The sequence below is a fragment of the Ambystoma mexicanum genome, chromosome 9 (assembly GCF_040938575.1).
Source record: "Ambystoma mexicanum isolate Mex_15411 chromosome 9, UKY_AmexF1_1, whole genome shotgun sequence".
In the NCBI taxonomy this organism is placed as follows: Eukaryota; Metazoa; Chordata; class Amphibia; order Caudata; family Ambystomatidae; genus Ambystoma; species Ambystoma mexicanum.
In genome coordinates this window covers 175898704-175924247 of record NC_090931.1, presented here as the reverse complement: position 1 = coordinate 175924247, position 25544 = coordinate 175898704, and the positions used below count along the sequence as shown (strand labels likewise).

At 44.9% G+C, this 25544-nt stretch overlaps 1 protein-coding gene across 2 annotated transcripts in view; it reads right to left on the bottom strand.

Annotated features, from left to right (window-relative positions):
- HYOU1 (hypoxia up-regulated 1) overlaps positions 1–15429 on the bottom strand; it is a 485286-nt gene extending 469857 nt beyond the window's left edge. Inside the window, exons 1-4 of one of the 2 annotated variants that reach the window (XM_069614392.1) lie at positions 15240–15429; positions 11944–12041; positions 1591–1684; positions 1151–1229 (exon numbers count right to left, since the gene is read on the bottom strand). In XM_069614392.1, the coding sequence (XP_069470493.1) occupies positions 1151–1229; positions 1591–1684; positions 11944–12041; positions 15240–15391 (423 nt within the window). In that variant the 5' untranslated portion in view covers positions 15392–15429. The remainder of the gene's footprint in view (positions 1–1150; positions 1230–1590; positions 1685–11943; positions 12042–15239) is intronic. The other variant, XM_069614393.1, reaches the window with a different exon arrangement.
- Between the last annotated feature and the right edge of the window lie 10115 nt (positions 15430–25544).

Genomic DNA, 25544 nt, shown 5'->3' with positions numbered 1-25544 from the left:
AAAAAAATATATATATGTATTATAAAAAAAAGTCAGCTTCTGTACTTTCTGGAATTTACAATATTTCAAAGTCAGGTGTTGATGTGCGACATTACTGAACAGCTACCCAAGCATTCACTTTTTTTAATGTGCAGAAGTAGTTTTTAGCATATTTCAAATTTCCTGCAATGTACTCCTAAACAATGTGTTACTATACTAGAAAGAAAAAGTAACATTGTTCAGTGTCATGTTGAAGTTAGGGTTGCTGCACACCATATACACTACTAGCTCACAATGACTCACTCCAATTAGAGCCCTACTTATTGATGGCAAATGTGGTGGCTTCCAGCATAACTGAGGTGAACAGAGCAGCCCTACATTCCCATGTCTCTCAAAACACTAACGACAGCGTCACAAGAGGTAAAGAAAAATCAAGAGAATAAAATAAAACCCAAGAGATTTACAATGTCAATCCACCGAGGAACATTTAGAAATATTACAAGAACAGTGGTCTGTCATTATCTTGGTTGACATCAAACCGTTCAAATAAAAATTAGGCTTGAACTGAAGGTGAAATACCATTTTGCAACCCTCCTCAGCCAGTACTCCAAAACATGCAAAGAGAAGAGAACAAACATGTGTAGGTATGCAAGATAAAAACCAGAAGATATCACAAATCATAGTAATTAACTAGTTTTCATTTGACAAACAGGGATCGGAATTATAATTAAAAGAAATGTTTTGTTAAAATGCCACAAGACTCACAAATCAAGCAGTGACTAAACCCATGAGCTGGACTACACCAAATGGACAATGAATAAGCGAAACAAACTAGCAGGCTCCCAAGGTTTCTGGGACAGGCAGTGGTCATGCACAAGTCAAGTGTATGCTTTGTGCCTCGACGTAAAGGAACTTTACTGGAAGAGTTGGTGGTGAAGGAGATAAAATGATTCTAAATACTTTCCTTAATTTCGTGTTTCACAGAACAGGCTCACAAATGACGTGCCAGAGCATCAGCGCCATGCTTTAGAGTAATGGAACGAAGAGACCATGCTTCAGGATAGTACAACAATTCACAGATAATGTGGTGATGCTCCAAGCCTGCATGCATAGAGAAGTGGCAGCTGCTTCTAGGGGAAAGGCAAGGCATTCGCATATAAAGAAATCTCACCATTGCGACGGCATTCTCGCCAAAAAGACGCTCGTTCTCCTTCAGTGCAACAGCAACCGGTGTTTTCCTCCTCGACTCTCTAAAAACAAGAATTACAAGGTCATTAGACTGAACCTCAAGAGGTCCCAAAACATACAAAAAGCAGCAGCAACCATGGTGCGCTCCATAAATGTTGGGCAAATCCCTACAGCCAACCCCAGAAAAGCACCAACACCTTCACAAGCAACAGTAAAAGCTACAATACTGCAAGCACTGCCCGGTGACACCATCTGCGGGTATGGCAACTATTTTAAATTAAACAAACGTGGAAGCCAGCTCTACGAAATGTTTAAGATAATGTCAGTTATGAATGAATCCCAACCATCCTTTGCCCAACCTTTTTTTTCTCCAAAATGTAGTTTAATTCTCCTTGAGAAAAAGTAAAACGGTTTACAACTTACTTGTTTAAAACTATCTCCATCGGAACACCTGGCTTTACAAGGGCCACCTTCATCCACTCACTTCCCAGATCTATGGACATCACAGCCAGAGACTCTAAAGATGGAAAGAGAAGGGTAAGCAGGAAGTTGGTATCTTATTGGCATCTTGGAGAAAAACAGAGAACTGTGCCAGCATGCCGTCTGTACTATGAAATTGATCATTACAAGCAAGTGCTCATTTCTGAAGCCTTTTGCCTTTCAGAATCAAAGTTTATCAACTGCATGCCAAGAGGAAACAGTTTGCATTACAGAATTATTAACTACTGGAACATGCCAGTGTACACAAGAAGTGACCACAGTAACCAGTGTTCCAGATTACATTTTGAAGAGGGAGTAGTTTACTCCCTCTTAAGTCCAATTCTCAATGCATGCATTTTATAAGCGTGTAAAAATATGCTTGAACTAGAAAACTGAAACGTTTTTGTAACATAATTCCTTTGCACATAGTAATTCATACACAAAAAAAAAAATACATGCTTACTTTTTTCCAATTGGGCAGTAATAGCAATTTCTTCCTGTAGTACTATGTGCACTACTGGTCCAAATACATCAATGGAGACATGTGGATGAAAGCAGGAGCACAAGGTCGTATGCGAGTTTCCAGATAGTACTAACAAGATCTGGGTGTCATCCGCATAGTTAGAAAACTAGACACCCAGACCGTCAAGTAGAACAAGAAATGGCCCAATATAGACGTTAGCCAACAAGGAAGATGACCATGACCTCTGCAGTATGCCACAAGTCAGAGAGTTGGGTTAGCCCGAGCCCTTTCAAAATCCTCTGGGCAGCATTTTCTGACCAGTTGGCAATAATTGTGTTATGCAATTAATTGTGGTCAATAATATAAAATGCTGCCGCATGTTGGGATCTGAAACCAGATTGGTAAAAGTTAAGTTTATTTTCGTCTATACATTTCTGGAGCTGCAAGTATGCCACTGTGACATTGGTGACTGGCCGAGAATTATTGGGAACTGCAGGGTCAAGTGTGTCCTTTTTCAAAAGAGGAGTAACCCAAATATCCTTCAGAGCAGCAAGATTGTATGTAGTAACCCTGTGGGAGACTACACCAGCTTTGTACTCTTGGCAATAGGTAACCCCACCTTTGATATAGGCCTGTACTACACAAGTTGGTAGAGCGACTGAGCAGCCAGTCTTATTCCAAGAGGGGTCAATGTGAGCTGTAGGGTTGTAACAGACTCACAGTGACAGGTATTCAAATAACACTTAATACTTTTATCAAGAAACCTTGAGTCTTATTTATTAATTTAACAGTCAGTTTTAAAATAAGCCTGCTTTCGCAGGGAATCAATTGCCAACAATAAAATACACTCCTTCAGTTCAGTAAGTAGGTACCCTTTTGGGATGGCACACAGAGACCTCACACCCTGAGGTGACTTCAATAGTTAGGACACTGTTCACACTAAATGGTAATACTGAAGTTATGGCAAAAAGGAAAAGGTGGGGGAAGGAAACACAGGTTAAGAAGTTTCTCAGACAGGTAAGCACTGTTCAATACCCCAATTAAATATAGGTTAACCCTTTCCTAGCAATACAAGTAAGGTATGCATGACTTTTTGGAGAGACAGTTAAACACAAAGTCAGAGGGTAAGAAGAGTGTTCAGGAAGCCAGGACAGCGAATGTCAATTGAGCAAGAGTCTAGGGGAGCTGAGGGACTTCTTGAAGATAGCACAAAACTCTTGCACAACGTTAAAGAGTTTTTGTTGTAAAAAAAAAATCACTGTTGGGCCACAAGCTGAAAGGCTTGTGAGAAGCAAAGATGCAAACAACCCTGCAAAGGGCAGCAAATGCAAGTCTACAGTGAGAGCAAGCAAGCTACACAAGTAGTAAGTACCCCTAGTTACACAGTACCTTGAGTCTGAAGAAAAGGATCCCACTGGCTTCATTTCCTGTTGTAGTCCTGCAGATCCTGGGCCTCAGTCGTGGGGACAAGAGGGAGGACGTCTCGGGACTCCTGCACTACGGTTTTAAGGTCGTCGGCAGCAATGAGCACACTCCATATCAGAAGTACTTCACGGTTTCAGCTATTTGCAAATAGCACCACTGTGGTTCTTGGACACTGGACTTTCCTTGCTTCTGGGGTCCAGCACTGTTGGGGTGGCTCAGGCTTGGTTAGTCCTGCTTTGAGGGAGTCCAGAGGATCTTCCTGGAGCTCGGGTCCGGCTTAAAGGCGAAGCACTTGTCCTGGTGTTCCTGTCCCCTGGCACTCTGTGTTCCTGCAGCAGCACAAAAAGTACAGCCAGCAGAGAGGGGTTCCAGGCGAGTTAGTCTTGAGGTGGATTGGTCCCACCAACCCAAGGGGAGAAGTCATCCTTTCCGGGAGTCTCTAGTCCATTAGAAATTTGGAGCTTCAGCACTGCAGCAGGGCTTCACCTGGCAAACCAACGGTCCAGGAGGTTGCAGCAGGCTTCTCTTCCAGTTTCTTCTTCGGTTATTCGTCCAGTGGTCGACTCCGCCTTCCTTGCAAAAGACCACGACTTTCATGCATGTTTCTCCCATTCAGTCGCAGCCTAGCTATCACTCACAGCAGGGTGGCTGTCCTCTAATGACAGCCAATCACCTTTGGGTGCATACCTGTAACCAAATAGACCAAATACAGGGAACCTCCCTTGCTTCCTGCCATGCCAGACACACTAGTGCCAGTGGCAGGCTTCACCAGTGAATGCCACCAAGGACAAAAAGGGACCAAACCTGGTTTGGCACGCAGAGTAAGTCTCAAGAAGGACCTTTCCAACAAGAAATAGTGAAAAAGGACTGGGGCCATGGGTGCAATACTGCAGCTGAGGATTCAGCCTGCAGTAAAAAAAAAAAAACACAAATAAACGACTGCCCCCAGCCATTAATTGTAGAAAGGGTTTGTATATGACGCACAGAGCTTACATGACCCCGATGAGAATATCGAAGTTTGTAAATGTGGGACGACAAGCGTGCCCAAAATGCGATAAGGAAGATGCTGATATGACACATGTTTTGGTCTTGCCCAGTGATTGAGAGTTTCTGGGGAGAAGTGGCGCAAATACTAGCGGACAAAGGGGTCACGCTCACTATAGATACGGCCTGGGCCTGCCTGTTGGGAGGGTTTCCCAGACCACGGAAACTTAAACATGTTGGGAAATTGAAGGACTTGGCATATGTGCTCGCAAAACTAAGGATTGCCATGGGATGGAAGCAGTGCCATAAGCCACGGGTGGAGGTATGGTGGCGGGATTTGCAGAAATGGGCGGAGGCTGAAACGGTGGTATGGCAGGAGGCATGTAGCAAGTGTGGGGAAGAAGCGAGTACCCTGCTGGCATGGAGAGTATTAATAGCAGGACTGTTTGGAACAATAACGGATTCTGCAGTCTCAGAAGGAGATACCCTGCCACACGCAGCAGATACGGAATGAGAAGGACAAACAAACTCTTGAGGGGGGGGGGAATTGGGGAGCAGTTGTCTTGACTAATTGATGTTCATGTGTTTGTTGCAAAAAGCGCTGCCAGTTTGGTTTGTATTGTTTCGTTTTAAAAAAATAATAAAAACCGTTTAAAATAAAATTATTGTAGAAAGGGTAACAAAAATGTTACATGAGAAGGTAGACAAAGGGGAAACTAAGTAACCCCTCCAGCACTTATGGAAGATAGTGTGTGCTGGGTCTACAAAGAGTAAAAGGTAAGTAAAGTCAATTTCACTTTACGACTCTTGGAAACAGTAGTTTATCCAAGAGAAGTTAGCAGAAATCCAAAGGACTTCTCTGTGCCACTGCACTGAAGGTGCTGTGTCACAATATAAAAAAACGCCTATGGCGTTTGTCAGACTCAAAAACCAATAGCAACAAGGTTCAAATCAAAGAAAATACGAGAGTGGGAAAGGTCTCACTCTCTCCAGCCAGGATCAAAATTAAAAGTCCTGCAAAAGGGCTGGGGGGTTGGTGGTCTCTTAGGTAGAAGGGAATTACCACAGAATTGAGAATTCTCCCTAACAGCAGGTACAATGCCGGTCTCAAATTATTTTGCATCAGGACATCTAGGGAACCTTTCAGAATGTTAGGGGCACGAGTCCCCCATACATGATGTGGACTTCATGTTGGTAACAGTCTCCAAAACCTCACTTTACGAGCAACTATAAAAATCAAACTTAGGAAGGGATGCCAAAGTGGCCAAATGTATACTGTCTAATTTGGCGGAGTCATTGTTAATTTCCAGGCTAGGCAATTGGTTAGATATAGTTAGGCAGTGTCCCGCAATTTTATTCACAAATTCATCCGGAATTGATTGACACCCATTTGGAATCTTTGGAAACCGGAAAGAAAGAAAGAAAGAAAGAAAGAAAGAAAGAAAGAAAAAAAAAAAAAAAAAAAAGGGGGGGGTGACTCAAATCCTTTAAGAATGTTAAAATAGATCATTTGGCATTGTCAATGCGTGCATTATATGTTTTCCCTTTAGATTCGATGATGGTGCGTTTATATTTTTGTACCAATTTTTTAGATTTTTCCATAGTAGTTGGGTAAGGATTCTTCCTCCATTCTCGTTCAAATGCCCTTTTTTCCTTGCTTCCACAATATCATAAAACCATGTTTTCTTAATGGTTTCAACGTTTACCATCTGTTTTTTCAGGAGCCAGGATATCAATGGTATCCTTAATGGCAGATAATTGACAGACCATGTCAGGGTTTTCACAAATGCTTCAATATGACCTAGTTTGATAGAGAGAAGAGTAGAGAAGGCTGTGGCCAAGACGTTTGTTCGGGCAGGTATTCTCTAACCTAGCACTGGTATCCAATCGAGGGGTGAGTTTTGATGCCTAATGGTAGTATTTACAAACAATTGATCCGACTATGGGCATAATTGGGTGCTAGTGGCAGAGCTATGGACATTGTAAGATACTATCCAATCTAAGGTACGACCACACTGATGTGTTGGGTCTTCCACCAATTGAGTGTAGCCAGGGAGGAAAGCGAAGACGTGGCTGAGGAGTTGGATGGGTCATCAGCCCATACATTCACATCTCCCATTACTAGTGCAGATGAGTTGGCCTTTGTAATGCTATTTAGCAGTTCTAGAAGCGGTTCTTCAAAAGACGGGAGGGTTTGGGGAGGTTTATAAAGAGTAAGTATAGTGAGAGAGGTGCGGGTTAATTTTCACTAAGATTTTCACAGCCATCCAGGTGTTGAGTATTAGAGGCTTGACAGTTAAAGTAGTCTTTCACAGTAAGCCACAACGCCCACCCCGTTGATCTATACGATCAGCTCCATGTATTTTATATCCTGTAGGCAAAGAATTAATAGCAATCTGCACAGTCTCATGTAGGCATGTTACCGAAAGTGCCAGGATATCTTGTTTTTGTATGCAAATATAATCAGCAATCGCAAATGCATGTTTAACTAGGGAATGTGAGTTTAGAGATGTTTGTCGTCTTTAGGTTTAATTACTATATTGAGATAGTTGAAAATATGCTCCTCTGATTTGTTAAAGTCAACCGTTATTTGGGGGATGGGGGGGTCTAATGGTAGGATTTCTGTCAAAGGAAGTCACCCCCTCAGGCTGTCTGCAAGAGAAAGGCAAGCAGAAGGTATGAGCTAGCGTTTACCGAAATGTCTTGTATTGTCAGCAAGAAAAAGTTAGCATGACTTGGGTCGGTCTTTGGAGTCAATGTGCAGTAGTGCCAAGGCTAAAGGTATTTCAGCACATCTGGTTTGGGAGCAGGTTCCAAGATCTGTTGACATAGTTGATAATGCAACCAGCAGAGCAAGAGCAGCTATATAAGGCTTTACCCACTACCTATTGTTGCTGTGTTGCCCTTGGGGCTCCCCCCTTTTAACTTTCTCAGAATTACCTTGTGGGAACTAAAGTTCAAGGATAGAAAGAATATTTTATCCTCAACTTTATTTAGGCGAGACCAGCACACCCCACCTTATTGTGTGGTTCTGGGGAGGTGCAATGCATCCCCTTTCTCATTTTAACTAACATGTCTGTTACAGGAGGCCAAGCTTGCCTGTAATGGCTAGTGGCAGTGAACCCTTCTACGAATTCAGTGCACTGATGTTTCCACAGCCCCGGTAAAGGCACCCATGGGTGCTCACTTTACCAAAATGCCCCCACCGCCCCCTTTTTTTTTTCACCATTTCAGTGTTCCAAATCCCCTCTACGGATATGCAGGGCAGGAAGATCCTTTGTGTTAATTATCTTTGGCAGGAGACCTCAGTCAAGCACACCCTGGCTCCAGGGTGCCTGTGAAGGCAGGAAGTGAGGGAGGAGTCCAAAACTCAGCGATTTGTCTTCCAGCCTGACTGCAATAATCCAGTTCAAACTGGGAGACTGGCTGTCCCGAAAGGACCGCCAACTGCCCACCCCCTGGAATGTTGCAAGTCTGTTTGATTGAGTGAGTTCCTGCATAAAAGTCTGATCCTGGAAGCTGAAGAGGTAGTCTACCACTGGAACCAAATCCAAAGAGGAATATGACGAAAGCGCAGCTGAGACTATGGGAGAGCCTGCTTTGTAACCAGAGCCTGCTGTTACCCTTCCTTCCAAGAAACCTGTGGGACTGCGAAGACGACCCTGACCCAGAGCCTCGTGAGATCCACTAGACTAAAAAAGGCCTGCATTTTGAGCCATCCCAGGTTGTGCTGCAATATCCCAATACCCAGCGGACGGAGTATAGTTTTGGCAATTGAGTTGAAACTTGGTGGCATCCTGCTGGACCTCCATAGACAAGATTTGAGTACTGAAAGGAGTTATGGACCTTACAAGTGACGAGAATCAGACCAGCAATAGTCTTCTTCCGACTCCTGAAAAGTGCGCCAAACCACAGAGCTGCATCCAGCCGCGAAGAAGCTCTTACCTGGAGCCTTCCTCGTTGATTCTTGCGTACAGATACTCTTCCAGAGTCCTGTCTTCCATCTTCATCGACTGGGTTTTTGGCTGCAGATTCTTATGTCCTCCTGCTGCAATTCTTCTGTGCCGAGGTACTGTGGTGGCTGGGGTATTTTACCTACCTTAAGCCTTTGTGATTTCTGTATAGTTTAGGGGCGCTTTCTATGATTGGGAGGCCACTCACCCAGGGTTTCTGCAGAATCCTCCTAGGGTGGCTTCTTTGAAGTCCCTGGACACCAACTTTAAAAGTGAGCTACTTGTTTGAACAATCTTACACTGGAATTCTGATTTTGCCTGCAACTGAACCCCCACCTCACCCTTCCTACAGCTGGCACCTAGACCATTAGGGTCCCTCTTCTGCATCGGAGTGAACTCATACTATAGAAGAAGGGACGGAATGGATAAGTAAAGGGGTCTGCCTTGATAGGAACAACACGTGTTGAAAAGTTACTTACTTATGAAAGAAGTTAGTTGGTAACTGTGATTCAGAGTGGAGCAGTTACAAAAGTTCTTACTTTAAATGAGTGTTGTGCCATTCTGAAAAATATACAAGATTAATTTACTTACCTGTGAATTGGTTGTGGCCCTTTCCCGGAAGTAATGGTGTTGGTGTTGGCTTCAATAACAATGTTGTTTATTATTATGTCACAGCAGAAAAATGGCGACTTTTCATAACATTAGAAAACATGTTACAAAATTAGAAATATCAAATAAATCATTTAAACATTAATTTAAAACAGTCATCGAGAGCGCTAATCCAATATTTGCAGGATTTTTACAATTTCATTGGTGAATAAAGTTTTGTCCTGCAATTCATCTTTCCCAAAATTCATCCACATACAGACATTCTTCTCTATGGACAAAGCATCTTGGGTCCGTTTAGAATCCAACAGATTATGCAAAATGGGCATTTGACAATACGTGCAGAAACTATTAGGCACATGTTCTTGATTACAGACCAATCTTACTTCGCCCTTCAGTAGAAGATTGAGACAAAGCCTTAAGAAAGTAGTTCTTCCGGCTAAACTTTGAAACTTCCTCAGATATTTAGCAAGATAGCCCCTTGGTTTGTCTAGAGTGGACAATGTGCTGGCCACTTTTGACCTTTTTACTTGCTTGATGGTGTTTTTCCAGTCACATTTTAACATGGCACATTTGAGTTTGAGGATTGGTCAATAAATCATTTTCTGTACATTGAAAAATGTTCTAACATTTTACAGGCATCCAAGTCAAGATTGATTTGTATTGCACTGCATATTTAACATTTCATTTATATTTTATAAAAGAGATTCCGACTTAGAGGATCATATTAGTCTATACAATGAGAGAACCCTCCAGGCCACCTGTGGTGATATTGAGAATAGACCCAGATCATCTTAAATGGCTGATCGGAAGGCCCAGCACTTCTTTCCATCCATGACCCTCTAGTCATGACCAGTTAATGTGCCCGGTTATCAGATTTTCTTCAATCCCATACAACAGCGATGGAATTCCTTTTGCTATATAGAATGTTATCAATGGAAGTAGTGAAAACTGGCAGCAAGAGTACATCAATTTCTTCATTTGACAAAATATTTGATCTGCTTTAGTGTCAAGTTCGAGCTCTAATGCCATTAGTGTGGGAAATGCTCAGACGTTGATGCCTAAATATGTTACTCCATTTGTGATTGGTACATTTTGCTTAAGGACGACCTGGATTAGAGATTTTTTGCAAGACCTTTGAAATTTGACCAGGTATGATTTTGCTGGGTTTATAGAGAGATCATTTAGTTTTGCACATGTCTCCAAAGCAGTCCACATCTTTTGGAGGCTGACTGACGTGTAATCTAAGAGAACCAAGTCATCTGCATAAGCAATCCAATTTAATCTCTCTCCCCACTGGAGGACTATTGAGGGTAGATGTTTCAAATGCCTTTCCCAAATCTGCAAGGTATAAAAATGAAGAGGGATGCTATACCGCTCCACCTCTCTTCGTAAGTCGGAACTCTGTCACGACTTTCAGCAACTATTCTGGACACTGGTTTTGGAGCCTTTTCTGCAGCAGCAACAAAGGACGTGATTCGCCAGGTCAATATTCTTCGCTTCTTACAGTCCCACACTCTGCTGAGGAGGTCTGGGAGAGGTGGATTGGGTCTCAGGCAGGTCCTTGAGGGCTCAGCAAAGACTGATTAATTTGGCCTTTCCACATCGATGCACTTGGAATGGGCAGAAGGTCTGCAAGTATCGAGGGTTTGAAGTTCTGGAAACTCACAGGACTTGGAAGATGGCTCAAATCAAAGTTCGTATTGGGACTGGTTGCTCCCACCAGTCAAAGGGAAGGAGTCCTCTTCAGAGTTACTCTGTCACACAGAGGACGGGGTCAGGACAGCAGTGGTCGCGTCACATGTTGCAAAGGGTCTTCTTCCCTCAAATTTTAAACAGTTCCAACACACTCCTCTGCAGTCTCTCAGTAATTTACAGAAAGGGGCGGGTGGCTGTGCAATCAGGACAGTCAGACCCCCAGTGGGAACAGGCTCAATTCAGGCAGAGTGAAAAACTGCTCCCTCACTTCCTGCCTGCCCAGACACACTGGGGCCTAGGCAAGGACACCCAAGGCAAGACACACTCACATGCATCCCCCTCCCAGGACGGTGGAAGATGGACTGAAAGACCAACCACGCTAGTAATGATGAAAAAATAAAGGAGCCACCAAGTTAGTACTTGGCCAAACCTACTGTATATAACCGGGGCTATGGACAAAGCATGCGGTAGAAAATTCACACAATAGTTGTTAGAACATGTCCACCAACACCAGCCATAACTAGGAGATTGTCCATCTGACATAAAAGTCACATGAGCAGAGAGAAGGCGGATACCAAGTATCCCTTTGGCACTCTACAGAAGGTGGTGTGTGCCAATCTCTCAGATTATAATGTTTTAGGAGATACTAAATCTCCATCCTGAAGAACTGTGGTTACTCTAGGATAAATAACCTCAAAGGGTCTCCAGCAAACACTGCCCATAAGGAGCTGTGTGCTGCATTAGAAAAATACATTGCCTTAAAAGAGAGGAAAAAAAAAAAGAGACTCCACAGGTCAGTATAATACAAAAGGAAAGTTTCAAAAGACAGCCCATAAGAATGAATGAGTGGGAAAAGGCTCCACTCATTCAGGATTAAAGAAAAAGGTCCAGAAATCCAGCAAAAAGTGCTGGGGGTCTCACTAGGAGGGGATGAAGCATACAAATGATAAATCTCCCAAACACCAGTCAAGAGAAAACGCCATAAACCTTTTGTGACAGGCACGGTACTGGCAAACCATCCTTACCTTGGATTTAATCACAGCATTGCACCAATCGCAACCAAGAGGGCTGTAGCATTGTAAACACAAACGCTGCAATATACCTGCCATTGCAAAAGATACAGATACACTTGTTTTATGCTCACTGAACACGTTATATAATGCATACCAGTCATTGAAGGGAAGTGGACCAGCAGGAAGAAGGACAGCACACACAGTGGCAGATTTATCTTTCCCATGGTAAATCCAGGGAGCTTGGACAATGGCCTGCAGACAAACGAGAGAAAAATCAACGTTAGTCCAATCCAATACTTACTTGGATAAACACATCTTTTGGGCAGCCAATTTTGGACAGACATTCTGGACACAAATCTTCAAGCACCAGCTCTTTAACAAAGGATCCAAGAGATTTCATGGTTGAAAAGAAACACCATACTCCAGAACCTCAATGTTAACCAAGCTGCGAATTGGCACTTGAAACACAGCAAGGAACAGAAACAGAGTAGAACACTACTGCAGTTCATTCACTACCGCGGTTACAACTATTCGTGTGATTGGTTTTAGTCAAAACGTTTGTGGTATCACTGAGAACAACATTATGTGGCTTCCAAATGTAGAGAGTGTAGTATAACAATTTTAAATGTCACTGACAGCAGTGGACTAAAAAAAAAACGCAATCATAATTAATGTTTAACATACACACAAACAATATGTGCCATTAACTGAATTTGATTGCAATTATAAAGCTCTTTCGGATGACATGACTCTTCCAAGGGACTCTCAAATGAATGTTTGTGTCTCGGTCCTGACGCTTCTTACTCTGGGGTGTTCATTAGAGTAGATATCAGCATAAGAGTACGCATCAGGACTTGATACGAGGTGGTCATTGTCCTGCGTTTGCTGGCACTATTGAAGAGCTGTCAGCTTCTGTGCTCCAAGTCCAACCATCAAACTCGCTAAGAAAACCTATAAGCACTCGGTACTGGCTTAAAATCTTTTTGCCTAGCATCCATTAGAAAAACGAGTTGGAGCAGGATATGTAGGGCTCTACTACTGTGTACCCACTCATAGTGCGAACAGATGAAAGGTACCTCGGACAGCGACAGAAAAGATGTTTGAACTAGCAACCCCCCTACTCCCCAAACGATACAGCTTCGCCTGCATCAGATACTATGAACACACACTCCACCCAACGTTGTGACGAGCTAGTGCTAAGCACAGCTTTGCATGGCAGTCACTTAAATCTGGAGGTGCCTACGAGGGAGCCAAATTCAAAGAACTGTGTTTTGAGGAGGCTACATTTGCAGATATTACTACTTACAGGATTCTGACTATTTTATAATTCAGTGAATATATAGAGGAGTGAATTACAATGCCAAACAAGAACACTTGAAACTGAACAGGAAACATTCTAAAGAGCATAAACCACAATCATGAAATTAGCCAAGAGTATTATAAAATGCTCTTCATTACAAATACGTTTTCCAGGGTGTACCGTCAACACCCATGGATAAAAAATAACTTGCACAACATGAGCATATCTGGAATGAGAACATATGACGAACCATGAAAGCACCAACCATACATGTCATTGCTGGGTACGAAATTGTGATTCAATGAGCAGGAGCTAAGACCAGCTCCTGGGTGTCGGGCATTTACCCATAGACAGGAGCTACCGCAGAGGAAACAAACTACGAGATAGGCTCCTTTTTGTCCATTTTGTATGAACCATTGTGTTTAAATGTGTTCCAATTCTTCATTAACATTCTCAAATACTCAAAGTTAATGTCACATTTATGTGTTTTGAAGGCACCCGTTGGCCATAGAAGCCAAACGTAGCTGCGGGTATCAAGCTAACCCATGCAAGATGGGAGCAATCCTGAATTGACATAATCATAAATAGCATTGTACGTAAGTGAACAAGGTACCCGATCGGTGCAACTTTCAAGCTTGAAAAGGTGTCATAGAAACAATCCTTTGCCACAAGTTAATGAAACGACACCCAACCTTTCAGATATGTCCAAAAACAACCTGTATCGTTTGTGATTTCTGGTAAGATTATAGTCTTTGCTCCATGTCTCCCACGTGGCAATGGCCTTATCACTGTAGCCCTGCTTGAAGTGCTGTGACCACCCTCTACACACCGAGAAGGGCTGACCCACAAATCTCTGCAGGAGCGGCTAATCAAGCAAATGACAATGAGCAGGAGTTGGCCCACGCAGAACTTGTATTTTGCAAAAAGAGGTCGGATCCGATAGCCCTAAAAAGGGCCAAGCTGCCCATCACACAGGTCCCAGCAAACCAATCTAAACTGCACGCACACGCTTCCATGTGGAATTCATCCAAGGGGGGTGTGGGGTGCACTCATTTGTGAACGAAAGAACTAAATTGTGAGATTGTAGTCACACACTGCCAGCACCTAGCTAAGCACATTCTAGTTCCATTCAGACATCGGCCAGAAAAACTTTTAAAATGGATGATGATCGGACCAGTGCCATGAGACGACTGGGTGTAGTGAGCACGACATTGTGTAGTCGTTCATTCAGCACCATCAACTGAAGCGGGCAAAGATTCCAAGCTCCTTCACCTAGGAGAACCCTCAGGTCCTACCTTCCATGGCTTTGTGTGCGACTCCTCAGTCACGCTACCAACACTAGAGCACCCTCCTCAGATCCCCCCCCCAGAGCCTGCCCTGCCTGGGACCTTAGGAGATATCCCTTCTCGGCAGCCAGGCCTGACCGAGCGTCCGACACAATATACTCTCGGGCACTTTAGTGTGGGTCCCTATGGAAGGCCTTTGCCCTCCGACAGCCACCAACTCGTGTATCCCCAATCGGGGGTGCGAGGGTGTTAGATTCTACATTTCCCCATCTAAATACTTGGCAGCCAGATATTATCGTTCATGGAGCCTCAGAATCCCTACCCCGGGTGGGAAACCTAGGGCATCAGACCCTTCACCCAGACTCAACTACCAATCGTGCATCTCGTACATACGGAAAGTACTAGAACAGGTCCCAATATGTGCCCCTAGACTTGACCAACACCGTTCCCATTCCTCCCCCTTACCACGGGACACACGAAAGAGCCTTCATTCCATAGCATTGGACATTATTACAACCTTTCGAGCCTTCATGTGTCCCATGAGAGGTAATACTCCATGTCACGACTCGCTGCTCCCTTACCCTAGGGTCTGACATGTTGCATTAAATATTGACCGCTACACGGTCTTAGGAAATCCACCCCAGTTCGGACCCCACATGGTCCCAGGAGAACAACCACTCCAGCGTCGAGACCCTGTGGTCGCCCCGAACTTCACTACTAAGTGCCCCATCACAAGAGCAACTCTGCGGCGGCCGTAGCAAACCGTTTCAGTGGCTGCATCGCTGCCAACCACAAGTTACATATCCTCTATAGCAAACGTTGACAGTATTGCAGGTAGCGCCCCAGGAACATACTCTGCCTCACCTTGCGTTGCCGTACATCCGGGTCCCCCCTCGTGCAGAACACTGCAGACCTGGCGTGTGCTCCGATCTTATCCCACCTTTCAGACACTCGCACCGGCCGTACCCGGCGTCTGCAACGCGCAGGCTTGGACGCGGCGCCAACTCATTGGCCATAGTCCTGTCCTTGCGCGTCGCGTCAGGCGCTCGCTTCCCCATTGGTCCACGTGCCTGCCGCCCGGAAACGCAGCCGGACAGAGTAGGCCTATCATTGGCACACGTTGTACCCGACGTCATATTCTGACTGTAGAAAAAAATACTAGCGCTGCTGTCCTTCCTCAGTGTTTGTGGCATATGGCTGCAGTTAAGTGACACATTTAAGAAGGTGGTGGTTGCGTGAGAGGGGCTTGATGCAATGCATTGTAATTTCATAGTAACCAGTCAGCTCTAAACTGCAATTATTTATGCATACAACATTATGTATAGTGTATTAAAAAGATGGCCAAAGAGAGGGGATTTTCCAATAATGAAGGTATCCCCTTTGTCCTGAAAAGGTCAGATGACCAAAGTTAAGGTGCTAATCCCCCAATGAGGACAAATGCCTACTCACCACGATTTGAAGGGTCTGATTTCATAGTCCCAGCAAGCCTGGTGTTCAGTGCTGGTTGAGGTCTTGTAGGTAAGTATGTTTCGAGTTCAAAAAGTGTTATTTTATTTTCAACAGAGGTTACAGTAGATTTTGCATATCTAATGCCAAGGACCTCACAGAGGGAGACAATGGGCCTCATTACGAGCCTGGTAGTAACCCACCGGACTCGTAACATTTTTCCTGCGCCTGACATCCCGGTGCCACCAGGACATTACAAGCATACATACCAACCCTCCAGATTTAGGTGGCAGACTCCTGATTTTTTCATAAAAAACAGGACTATTTGTTACTGTCTCCCACCTAAAATAACAATATCCCTAATGCATTCCTATGGGGAAAATGCATTCTCCCGATTTCAGTGCTGAAATCTCCCTCTCAGTGGCTTCAGAATGTTGGCATGTCTGATTACAAGTCCCGATGGATCGGAAATCAGGGCCATAAAATGTTAATCCCCATTCCCATGGAGTCGCATAGGACTCCATCGGAGTGGGGAGACGGAAGCACTGGCCCTGTTAGTAACAGTGCCAGTGCTCCAGTGAAAACTCTGAGAGCGGGTGCTGTTACGCCGTGCAGGTCATACCTGGCAGGCGCAATGGCCCTAGCCTGTAGAGTTGTACTGTGGCAGTCCGGTAAGGGTGCCGGTACGGTACAACCGGCACCCTTATTTCTGGACCGACACAGTTATAATGAGGCCCAATATGTCAAAATGAAATGACAATCAGAGAAATTATATAATGCATAAGGAAAGAACAAGGCTGGAGGTACACAGGAGGGAGCCACAAAATACTAAGAAAATACACAGAATGTTAGAAAAAATAACACATGAACTATAATCAGTTTAACAGAGAAAGGGTCTATTACAAAGTGTCAGTAAGGTCAATCAAAATACATTATTAAATACAGAAAAGTTTATTGTTTTTTACAGAAACATTCAAGTTGTTTATGTATGCGGGTTCGCTCCAGTGCATACCAAAAATGGAAGGTACATTGAAAACTCTGACTGTAATGTTACTACTGAAAAGAGACTTGCAGAAAGAGAAAGATGAGAAGAAAGAAAGAAAAGGAAGAAAGTAGGAGTGGAAAGGAAGGAATAAAAAGGGAACCCAACCTATGTGAACTACAATGCGGTTCAGCTACTGACGCTAGAAGGTTATTCTGAGGTGGTGAAGGTGTCTGTTATATTAATAGGGTAACTATAGTGCATTAGACTGGATTAGAGTAGCTCAAATATCCAGGTGGCTGATGTGCCAAGGGATGCAGCAGTGGGGAGAGTGTTAAGTATATTCAACATAGCTGCCAAGTTCACCACTCCCAAGCATAATAATCATTATTATTATTAATTTATTATATAGCACAGCCATAGGTCTCAGAGCGCTCAAATAACAGAAGACGTTATTATCCCACAGAGTGGTACTCAATCTATCGACCTCAGAAGGATGAAAGGCTGAGTTGACCCTGCCGGGATTCGAACCTGCCTCCGCAGGCTGCGAACAGATATCAGGGGCGAGCATTTAGCTCACTGTGGTATCTGACTGGCTATGGGCCGGCATGACTCTTCAAGCCAGTCCTGTTTTTTCCCACAGCATAATGGGGCTTGTAGGCCCATCCATACAATGGGAAAAACGAAACTGGAAGTTCCAGCATGTAACTGGAAACAATTATCAGGACTGGCTCGAGGTGTCACACATGGAAATTGGATAACTGGCAGTTATGATTCAAACTGTCAGAGGTGCAGGAATAATGAGACTGATACTCGACATTGCTGCAGATTTTTCCTACCTGTGCGTGTGACCTCGCACATCTTTATTGAAAAGGCGATGCATATTCTGCATCACCATCTGAGCACATGCGTGTGTGCATTAAGGCCAGGACGAAACATTGACTATAATGTCGATCAGGCAAACTCGTCATCACATCTCTTCCGACCAAAATACAAAATCAGGGCTAGTAATCTCTGGTTTCCAGATGTTACAGTACCTCATCTTCAAAGTATTTGAACCTACTTGGCAATATTCGTTGTGTTCTTACAGGTTACCTTTCATGAATCACCGATTTCGGCCCTTCTGGACTTTGTGGTCCATGATGCACCGTAACATCAGGTCGGCAATCCTTCCAACATGGCCGACAGCACAGGAACACTGCTCTCTAGTGTCTACGCGCTACGCGCAGCTTCCTAGAAATTAGACATGCCCCTGCTGTTGTGCGCATCTCAACGCTACTGAACCGAGTTGTTCGGCGTGTGTATCGTTCCCGTCTATCTTCCAGTTACCTTTTCTTGCTCCTTCCAGGAATCCCTTCTCTTTCCCACCTCGCTTCGGCAAGGCCATTCCCCCTTCTTCCCGGAATCTGTCTCGTACCTGGTGCCATGGGCCCCCCCGGCACCCGTTCAGTACTGGACTTCAGTTTCCTTTCCTTCCTGGATTTTTCCGTGACATCTTTCCTGGATACTGAACGCAACCCTGACTAGGCAGTCAGCGCTCCTCACACTGGAACCCGAAGACTTGCGTCCTTCCCTGTACAAGTCCCGATCAGTGAGGAAGAAGGAAGGAGTACCCAAGAAGACCTCAATAAAGGACAAACAGGTGAGAAGGAGGGAAGGGTGTTACAGATTGATACACCTAGAACCTAATAACAGAATTGACATGGAGGCTGCAGTCCAAGACCTCATGAGAGGAATGCAAGAATTGACTACAGAGGTTCAAAATTTAAAAGCCAAAAATGCGGCATTAAAACAACAAGTCTTGTCCCGGGATTCAGCGTTCAAAGAAAGCGCCCTGGTCGGGGGTATTGTGGATAACTACGTTGGCTCTTCCAAATCCCTGCGTTCCTTCCTTGACTCCTGCCTGGTGCATTTTACGTTCAAACCCTACTATTTTTCCACGCCTCGGGCTAAGGTAGGGTTTATAATTTCCCACCTTACCGGCAATGCTTTAACATGGGCGTCTCCCTTGGTTAATTTAGGAGACCCACTCCTGGATAATTATGACGGATTTATAGAAGCCTTTAAGGCCATGTTTGATCGACCAGAACTCGTCTACAGCACCCAGGAGAGACTTCTGGAATTCCAGAAAGGGAGTCAGGATATGCTTACTTACGTGATACCCGATTCAAACAACTAGCTAAAGAAGCTGATTGGTCCCAAGAAGCTAGTTTCACCCTATTCAGGAGAGGTTTGAATGACAAGGTCAAGGATGAGTTAGCCAGAGTGGCTCGCCCAAGTTCCTTTCAAGCCTTAATGGATTTATCCCTGCAGATCGATTTCAGAATCCAGGAGAGAAAGGCGGAGAAAAGAAAAACAAAGACAACCTCCCCAAAAACAACCATGGAATACCCTTGCCCTAAGGAAGCATCCATCCAGCATTCATCAGAACCAGAGCCTATGCAAGTGGGTGCTTTCCGTGGACCGATTTATCCACAAGAAAGGATCCATAGGATCAATACCGGACTTTGCATGTTTTGTGCATCTGATAAACACCTTGTAAGAGAATGCCCTATAGCACGACCCAGGCGCTCGGGAAACGCCAGCTCCCAATCCTAAGCAGAGCACAGCTTCGGGAGAATGATGCCAGCTCCACATCTATTCCTTCCTTAAATGCTTCTGGCCAAAACAACTTAGTGGTTCTCCAAACAATCTTGTCACCCTCCGAGAAGAACTCATTTCCCATCCTGGCTCTGGTGGACTGCAGTGCCATGGGAGTATTCATAGACCATGATTGGGCTGTCAGGCACAACATTCCTCGAGAACCCAAAGAAATAATACAACCTGTCGAAGGAATTGATGGGAGACCGTTATCTTCCGGACCTATTACTCACCAGACCAAGGAACTACTGCTTTTTATAAATAACCACCAGGAAAAACTCAGTTTTGATATTATAAAGGCTGCTCACTACCCCATGGTTTTAGGCATGCCTTGGCTCCGGAAACACAACCCGTACATCAACTGGGCAGCCGGTTCCCTCTTTTTAGGCTCTGAATTCTGCCTGTCCCATTGTTTGTCTCAAGACTCACTGCACAACCCTCCTGTGAACTCCCAGAAATCTGAACAATCTCCCTTATGTGTCTCCAACATTACCCAAGTGCCTGAAAGATACCAACCATACTCAGACGTGTTTTCAACAGCCATCGTTCAAACTCTTCCACCCCACAGACCGGAGGATTGTGCCAATCGAAACAGATGCTTCAGCCGTAATCCCATTCGGCAGAATGTTCATACTATCTGAACCTGAAAAAAGAGCCCTACGAGAATATTTGGATACCAATCTGGCTAATGGAACCATTCGTCCTTGAAAATCTCCTGCCGGTGCCTCTCCATTCTTTGTAACAAAGAAAGAGACCAAAGAACTTCAACCCTGTTTGGATTACCACAGACTCAACCAGTGCACAATCAAGGATTGTTACCCACTACCGCTCATTTCCGACATCTTGGAGGCAGTGCAGGGTGCTGTCATCTTCACCAAGCTTGATCTTCGGGGTGCGTATCACCTCATTTGGATAAGGGAAGGTGATGAATGGAAAACAGCCTTCAGAACCCCTTTTGGCCATTTCGAATATCTAGTGATGCCCTTTGGTCTCGCCAACGCCCCTGCGGTCTTTCAGCGGTTCATGGATAGAGTCTTTTCTGATATGCTGTTCCTTTTTGTCATCATATACCTAGATGATATACTGATCTATTCCAACAACCCCCAAGTCCATCAGGAACATGTCAATGCAGTTTTACAACGATTACGAGAAAACAAACTCCTGGCCAAACCTGAAAAGTGTCTGTTCCATTTCCAGACTGTTCACTATCTCGGATTCGTGCTGAGTTCCAAAGGAATAGGAATGGATCTTGCCAAGGTTGACTCCATACTCTCTTGGCCAGTGCCTACTACAGTAAAACAGATACAATCCTTCCTGGGGCTCGCAAATTTCTACAGGAAATTCATCCCTACATTTTCAGACATCGTGAATCCCATAGTCACACTCTTAAAGAAAGACACACCATTCAACTGGTCTGCTGCTCAAGAGATAGCCTTCCTGGACCTAAAACAAAGATTCACTCAAGGTCCCATCCTGGCTCAGCCTGACATAAATAGGCCCTTCCTAGTAGAAACAGATGCCTCAGATTACGCGATAGGGGCAGTCTTAAAACAAGAATTTGAAGACAAGAAGGAACACCCTGTTGCCTACCTATCCCATACTTTGACTCCCAGTGAGACCCACTACTCTGTCCTGGAAAAGGAATTACTGGCCATCCGACAAGCCTTTAATGACTGGCGTCATCTACTCTTGGGTGCCAAACATCCTGTGCAAGTTCGAAACAATCATAGAAACTTGCAAGTCCTACAATCCCTGGAATGCAGAAATAGTTGTCAAGCCCGTTGGGCCTTCTTTTTTGCCCAGTATCAGTTCCACATTCACCACTTTCCTGGAACCAACAACATTATAGCAGATGCCTTATCTAGGCGTCCTGACTATGAGTCTGTCGAAGCACGTGCCTTTCCAAAGATGTTTCCTAATACAGTGTTTGTCGCCCAGGCCAATTCCTTCCTGGACGATGTCCGTGCCGAAACATCTTCTTCTGATCTATGGCAGGACTACATCAAGACAAACCAATGGAGCCTGGTTGCTAAGGATGGGTATCTCTTCAAGGATAAGAGATTGGTGGTACCCACACAAAGATTGAGAAACAAGATCATAAGCCTTTGTCATGATACCTTTCATTCGGGGCATTGAGGCATCACTACTACTCTCCACCTCATTCAGAGACAATTCTGGTGACTGAGGATGATTGATGCTGTAAGAACTTACACCCGAACCTGCGCTATTTGCAATCAGAACAAATGTGATAACAGAAAACCTGCAGGTCTCCTACACCAACCCACGTTACCAACACGCCCTTGGGAGACGATCGCTACAGACTTTATCGTGGAATTGCCCCCATCCAGGGGATATACTACTATAATGGTTAGTATCGATCTGTTCACCCATATGGCTCACTTCACACCCTTGTACAAGCTCCCATCTTCTCTTGAAATGACAGGGATAATCTTGAAAAATATATTCAGACTTCATGGTTTACCTACTAAGATCATTTCCGACCGAGGACCTCAGTATATATCCCAGTTCTAGAAACATCTATGCCACATGCTAGGCATCCAGCGTGCATTGTCTTCTGGGTACCATCCTCAGACTAATGGAGCAACAGAATGTGTAAACCAGACCCTGGAACAATACCTATGCTGTTTTGCTACCTGTCAGGAATGGCACTCTGTCAAGAGTGGCACAGGGTACCCAGGTAGGTTTTGGGTGGCTGTGCTGAAGTAAGGTAGCAGATAAGCACACACAGCAGGAAGGTCAACAAGAAAGAAGAGTAGGAAACTGTAGCTGTGAGCCAAAAGGGGCAAAAGATACAAAGGTACAAACAAACTGGATTCCCTCTTGGGGTGTATGCTGAAATGGGAAAGAGTGTTCCACGAACCTTAGGAAACTCCAGCCCTCTGCACAGATTGCTATAACAGAGGCCCACGCTGTATGCTCATGGCTGGGAACAACAGCAGTGGGTGTCTGTAACACTGAAAACGGGACAAGGGAAGGAGCAGAGGTTGCCTGCCGGAAACCAACAGGCAAGCTCTGTACAAAGGGATTACATAAGACACATGAGAAGACAAGAATAGGTATATCCAGCGAAAAGGAAGTCAATGAGCAATCTAGCAGAAGGAAATGAAGGAAAGGCAGTTAGACTGAAGTAGATAACCTAAGGTGGAGTACAGAGGACTCAAGGAAGAGAACAAGGGAGCAGCAGTCAGGAAAACAGAAGGTCTGCAAAGTCAAGAGTGGCACTAGGTGCAGGCAAACTGTAGTGGACTGCGGAGGACTGTAGTAGGCTGCAAGGCAGGGAGTCCAGAAGAACAGGACAGCGAGAGATTAGTAGTAGGCGACAGACAGAGAGCCCAAAAGAATAGGGCCATGAGGTAGGGAGCCCAGCGGAGCAGGGCCGTAGGTAGCTAAGTGTAAAACAGGCTGTAAGGCAGAGGAGTGTAGCAAGCCGCAAGGCAGGGAGCCCAGAGGACAAGGGCTGTAGGCAGCTCAGGGAGACAGGCTGCAAGGAAGGAGCCCAGAGGACACGGGCTGCAGGCAGAGGAGGGAGCAGGCTGCAAGGAAGGAGCCCAGAGGACAAGGGCTGTAGGCAGCGAAGAGGTGCAGGCTGCAAGGTAGGGAGCCCAGAGGACAAGGGCTTGGAGACAGCAGAGGGTTGCAAGCTGCAAGGTAGGGAGCCCAGAGGACAAGGGTTGTAGGCAGCCGGAGTGAGGCAGGCTGTAGGCAGGGGGCCCAGAAGACAAGGACTGTAGGCAGCAGGAGTGAGGCAGGCTGCAGGGCAGGGAGCCCAGAAAGGGCAATGGATCAAAACAGGATAATGCAGCAACAGGAACAGCATACAATGTAGAGGGTCAAGGCAAACAGGAGCGGGGAGATCTCAAGATGCAAGACACTGTGCTCCTGCAGGCAGCTGTTTATATACAGCCCTGCCCTGTTCTGAGGCAGGCTAATTGACAGCACCTGGAGCAGCACACCTGAAGACAATCTGCCTCCTCCCTCTCTGGTCCTGAGCAGGTGGAAGCAGCACTGGCCGCTAGGGCTTCTGGGGATTGTGGTCCCAATAACGATGAATGAGAATACCCAGGAATTGAGGACTGCAGCCAGGTACATTATGGTAAATGTAGTTAATTGAATAAAATAAGAAATAATAAGAAAGAACCAAAGTTGAGCAAATGGAAATAAAAGACCAAGGCGTGAAAAGGAGTTGTTCAAGGAGAATTAGAGGGATAAATGAGTACCAAGTAGACCATGATGGTGGCCAATGCGTGCGCTAGCGGCGCGGGCATGACACTACCAAGGTCCATGATTGGTCGCTTTTGATTCCGGTAGCTGAATTAGCTTACAACAACTCTGATCATTCAGCTATCAAAATGATCAAGAATGCATGTAAGAACGAACGGTTTGTTCATACAGGTTAAATCAGATTGATCAATAGAGTCCAGTATATCACATCTCAATATAACATCAAAGAGTAATGTGTTAGATTCCACACTGTCAGGTATCATGTGGTCCTGTCTCAACTTGATCCAAATATGTAGGCTGTATCAAAGATGTTGTAAAAAAGATGCCAACGCGTTTCGGAATAAATCCTTCTTCAGGGCTGATGCTGCCTATAATTTCAATTTCCAACTCCAGATGTGTATCTGTAGATCACACATAGAGAATATGTTTTACCAATAGATCCTATTAGGCTCAAATAGCACTAAATAGTATTAAATTTAAATTAACTTGAAGTGACTAACATTGTGTCGCCTTGAAAGATACTTGGGTACAGTTGTTACTCACCGGCCGGCAAGTGATCCGGGCAAGCGACCAAGACGGTTGTACTGGATGTTGCTTGAAGAGCTCGAGATGGAGCCTCCACCTGAGCCTCCTCTCTGTTGAGGGAAATAAGCTCTTTTTGATGATATGACTCTTAGCTGCACTAAATCACAGAATGAGAGAACGATCACCCAAAAGAGCGGAGAGAACACACCGCCACGGAGCCAGCTAAAAAGAAAAAGACAATTGGTAAATACTTGGGGAGAGCAAAGATCACCACAAGAAAAGCCTCACAAAAGCAGAAAGTACCTGGGTCACCCATTCCCCTTGTAATTGAAAAGGAACAGAAATTGAATTTCCCCTGTAAGTATAGAAAATATATTAGCTTCTATTTTGATGGTTCAGATAGGAATTAATAAAGAAAAGTTAAGGAAGTCTTACCAGAACAGGAATTGAAATAACCTAATCAATCCAGGCTAGAAACAACAGAGGTACAAAACAATAAACAGGAAGGTTAGTAGGGATGCTATACCCGGGCGGCACGAGGAGCGCACTAGATACGGGTAGGTGCACTTCTCAGCAAGGCGTCCCTGTGTGCACTTTCAGAAATGAGTCTTTGTGTACAATCAGCAAAGCGTCCTTGCGTACACTTGAGGGAATAAATCCAACACAACGGAATGGAGTCGGAATCCACAAAAGAACACTGGAATTGAAGAAGGAAACAGTTCCCACTACTTGGAGTCAGCTGGCAAGGTGAGGAAAACCAGGTGAAGGCGGTGGTAGGTAATTCAGGACAGAAGTTTCTGTACGGGAAGAAATAGCGGAAGGCAATCCAGTGGACAGGCAGCGAGATCTGGTACACAGGCAGGCTAAAGACAGTACAGAATCAGGAAGCAAGCAAACCGTAGGACAGGCAAAGGTCCGGTACACAGGTAGGCAGAGGACAGTACATAATCAGGAAGCAAGCAAACCGTAGGGCAGACAAAGGTCCGGTACACAGGTAGGCAGAAGAATTGAGAAGTCTCAAGGCAGTCCGTAATTGGAAAACAGGAATTGGTACACGGGAAGGCAATGATTAGGAAGGCACAGAAGACAAAACTTCGGATGCCGGTTGCAACGTTAATCAGAAGCAGCGTCCTTCCCGCTGCAGTGCCTAATATACCCAGGAGGCGGAGCACCGTAAACCCGTCAGAGCTCACGTTCCGAATAGTCGGAACTACACGCAAAAGGTAGGTTTCCTGGGAGTTGTAGGCAAAGGCTGGGTTGTCGATACCTTTGATGTTGTTGAGCCCAATCTCCAGGGTACCCGCCACCGAGAGAAGTAAGCGGCTGAGAAACAT